This window comes from Palaemon carinicauda, chromosome 5, assembly GCF_036898095.1.
Source record: "Palaemon carinicauda isolate YSFRI2023 chromosome 5, ASM3689809v2, whole genome shotgun sequence".
Lineage (NCBI taxonomy): Eukaryota > Metazoa > Arthropoda > Malacostraca > Decapoda > Palaemonidae > Palaemon > Palaemon carinicauda.
In genome coordinates, this window is record NC_090729.1 from 191655998 (window position 1) to 191658497 (window position 2500).

General features: G+C 41.4%; 1 protein-coding gene across 1 annotated transcript in view; it reads right to left on the reverse strand.

Annotated features, from left to right (window-relative positions):
- Nucleotides 1–2500, reverse strand: part of LOC137640741 (uncharacterized) — a 560696-nt gene that overhangs the window by 1668 nt on the left and 556528 nt on the right. The window contains exon 2 of the mRNA XM_068373220.1: nt 1–2500. This exon is cut by the window's left edge and continues 1668 nt beyond it; it is cut by the window's right edge and continues 316 nt beyond it. Within this exon, the coding sequence (XP_068229321.1) occupies nt 1–2500 (2500 nt within the window).

Genomic DNA, 2500 nt, shown 5'->3' on the forward strand with positions numbered 1-2500 from the left:
ACCAGAGTAATGGAATCATCGGATGAATCCTTCCCTGGTTTATCAGTTACATGAGTGTATTTGAAGATCTGTAGGAGTTCAGATAAACTATTAGCAATCAAACTTGTACTAGGTTTATAGGAATTCATGTGATCATCAAGATGTGGATTGTAGATAGAATCCCTTTGCCTAGTTCGTTCAGAGTCTTTTGAAACATATGATACAGGCCCAAAGGGTTTATAATGAACCCTCTCATCTCCTAAACGAGTTTCGGGATGAATGTAGGAAGCAATGGAAGGCTCTCTCCTTCTCTCTGATTTTGTATCAATAAGGTACCAAGGATATGAGGAATCATCTCGTCCTGGGTTTCGTAAGGATGATCTTCTATTGCCAGATACTCGTAAATCTTTATCAACCAGTTGACTTGCATATCTGCGAGATGTTTGACCTGGGAAGAAATTAGGCGGAGGTACTTCTCGAAAAATAGATGTTCTGGCTGAATCTGTTGCAGATCCCAGATATGGAGTTTCTTCAATTTGTGATTCGTATTTAACATTTCCTAGTAATTCATAAAGTGCTGGCCTGCTTGTACGTGATCCCTCTCTTTGTCTGGTTGGCGGTAGGTCGATGACGTCAACACGACGCCGAGCTGGAGTTTCCTGGAATTTGTATCTTCTGAAACCAGAGGGATCTCTGGGATGGAAATGTGGTCTTACTACGACAGGTGAGTACTCTGAAAAGGATCCATCCATGTCAAGGTCATAGTCGCTGGCATACTGAGCGGCGTCAATGAACCTAATGTCATCAAAAAGGTCATCACCACTATTAGACCCATCTTTCCTATCAGTTATTCTTTTGGTGTCCAGCTTCTCGTTACCAGAACTGGAAGGGCGAGAGCTTTCTTCAGAATTACCAAACTGGGGAGGAGACACAAATTGGATTGCTCCAATGCTATGATCTGGGGCTCTGAAGGCTCGTATTGTATTTGTTTGAGGATGAATATGAAAATATTCAATGTTTTCAGTGCCATAAACTGAATGCACTTCTGGCTCTCTAGGCTCGGCTCTCACAACAAACACAGTAGGATTTTTAGGCTTGACAGGATACAAGGGTTTATCAGTAATGGGGTCATTGCTGAAGTGGACTCTTTCCAGAGGAGGTGGCTGGTATCCTAATGTCGGCTCATCTGACATTGGATTGCTTACATCCATCGGGTACCAACCATCAAACTGGAGACTTCTCTTTGTTCTACTCCTGATTGATGGCTCTGCATTCTCACTACCTGGAATGGTAATATCAATATAAAATACATTTGGATCTCTTTCTTTAGGAATAGTTCGACTGTTTTGACTAAATGAATTAACATGCTGAGTATTTGACATAGATGCACCGTGAATATGTGGAACAATATTATGCTGAGGTGCAGGAACACTTAATGGCACAAAGTATATGTGATTTATATTTTGTTTATCTGGACCATAATTTGCTGAAAATTGGGGCACTGTATTTTGTCTTTGAAAGGAGCTATCAATTCCATTACTCTGTAGTAACAAGTGCTGTTGATTACCTAAAGAATTGAAGTCACTATTTACATGCGTTCTTTTAGTATTTCCCATATTCTGCATGCATAAAACGTCCTGTATTGATCTAACCTGGCCAGTATGCAACGAATTCAAACATGTAATAGGCCCTCTGTTATTACTAGGGTTAGTAGGAATACCAGTGTGGAGATTAAAAGGGTTAGTAATTCTAGGCTCCGCACTGCTATGACTAGTAAAGCTGTGTTCATTCAAACTAGACGAAAAATGAGGATTTACAGGCAAAGAAATCCCTGGAAAATTGTTGGATAAGCTGGAAAAGTCGGAAAAGGCGGCATTATTTGTAACATTTTTTGGCCCTATTGATACCTCCCCGTTTGATTTCATGCTCACCTCTAACACTGATAAATCATCAAATTCTTTAGGAATTTCTATACTGATGACTTTAGTCTTTTCAGAAGGGTTAACAGAAGAGACAACTTGATTATTAGAAGTAATATCTTCAGCTGTAGGAGAAGAAAAACTGGAGCTTGATCCCTTTATATTAGACAATGTAAAAATATCCTGGTTATTTAATTGTATATCTTTGTCTGAAGAGCTTGAAGTGGTAGCACTAATGATACTGTTGGGTTTAGGGGTGTTAAAATCTAAAGCTCCCTTTTCTATGCTTCCCTTAAGAGGTGTATGACTTCCAGAAGGGTCGTCTGTAGTTAACTGGCTGATCTCATCACGAAACTTACTAGAGCTGGGACCAGTTGAGCCTTTGGAGGATCCCCCACCACCCCTGAATCCTCCTCCATCACCACTGTAACCGCCACCACCACCACCCATGTTAAACCTACCACCACCACCACCACTGTGCCTTAAGGGTCCTCCACCTCCATGAAATCCCGGTCCAGCCATGCCAACCGGCCGATGACCACCCCTGAATCTTTGCCGAGGGAAAACTCTGGCAAAGTTGTCGAACAACATGCCACGCCAAG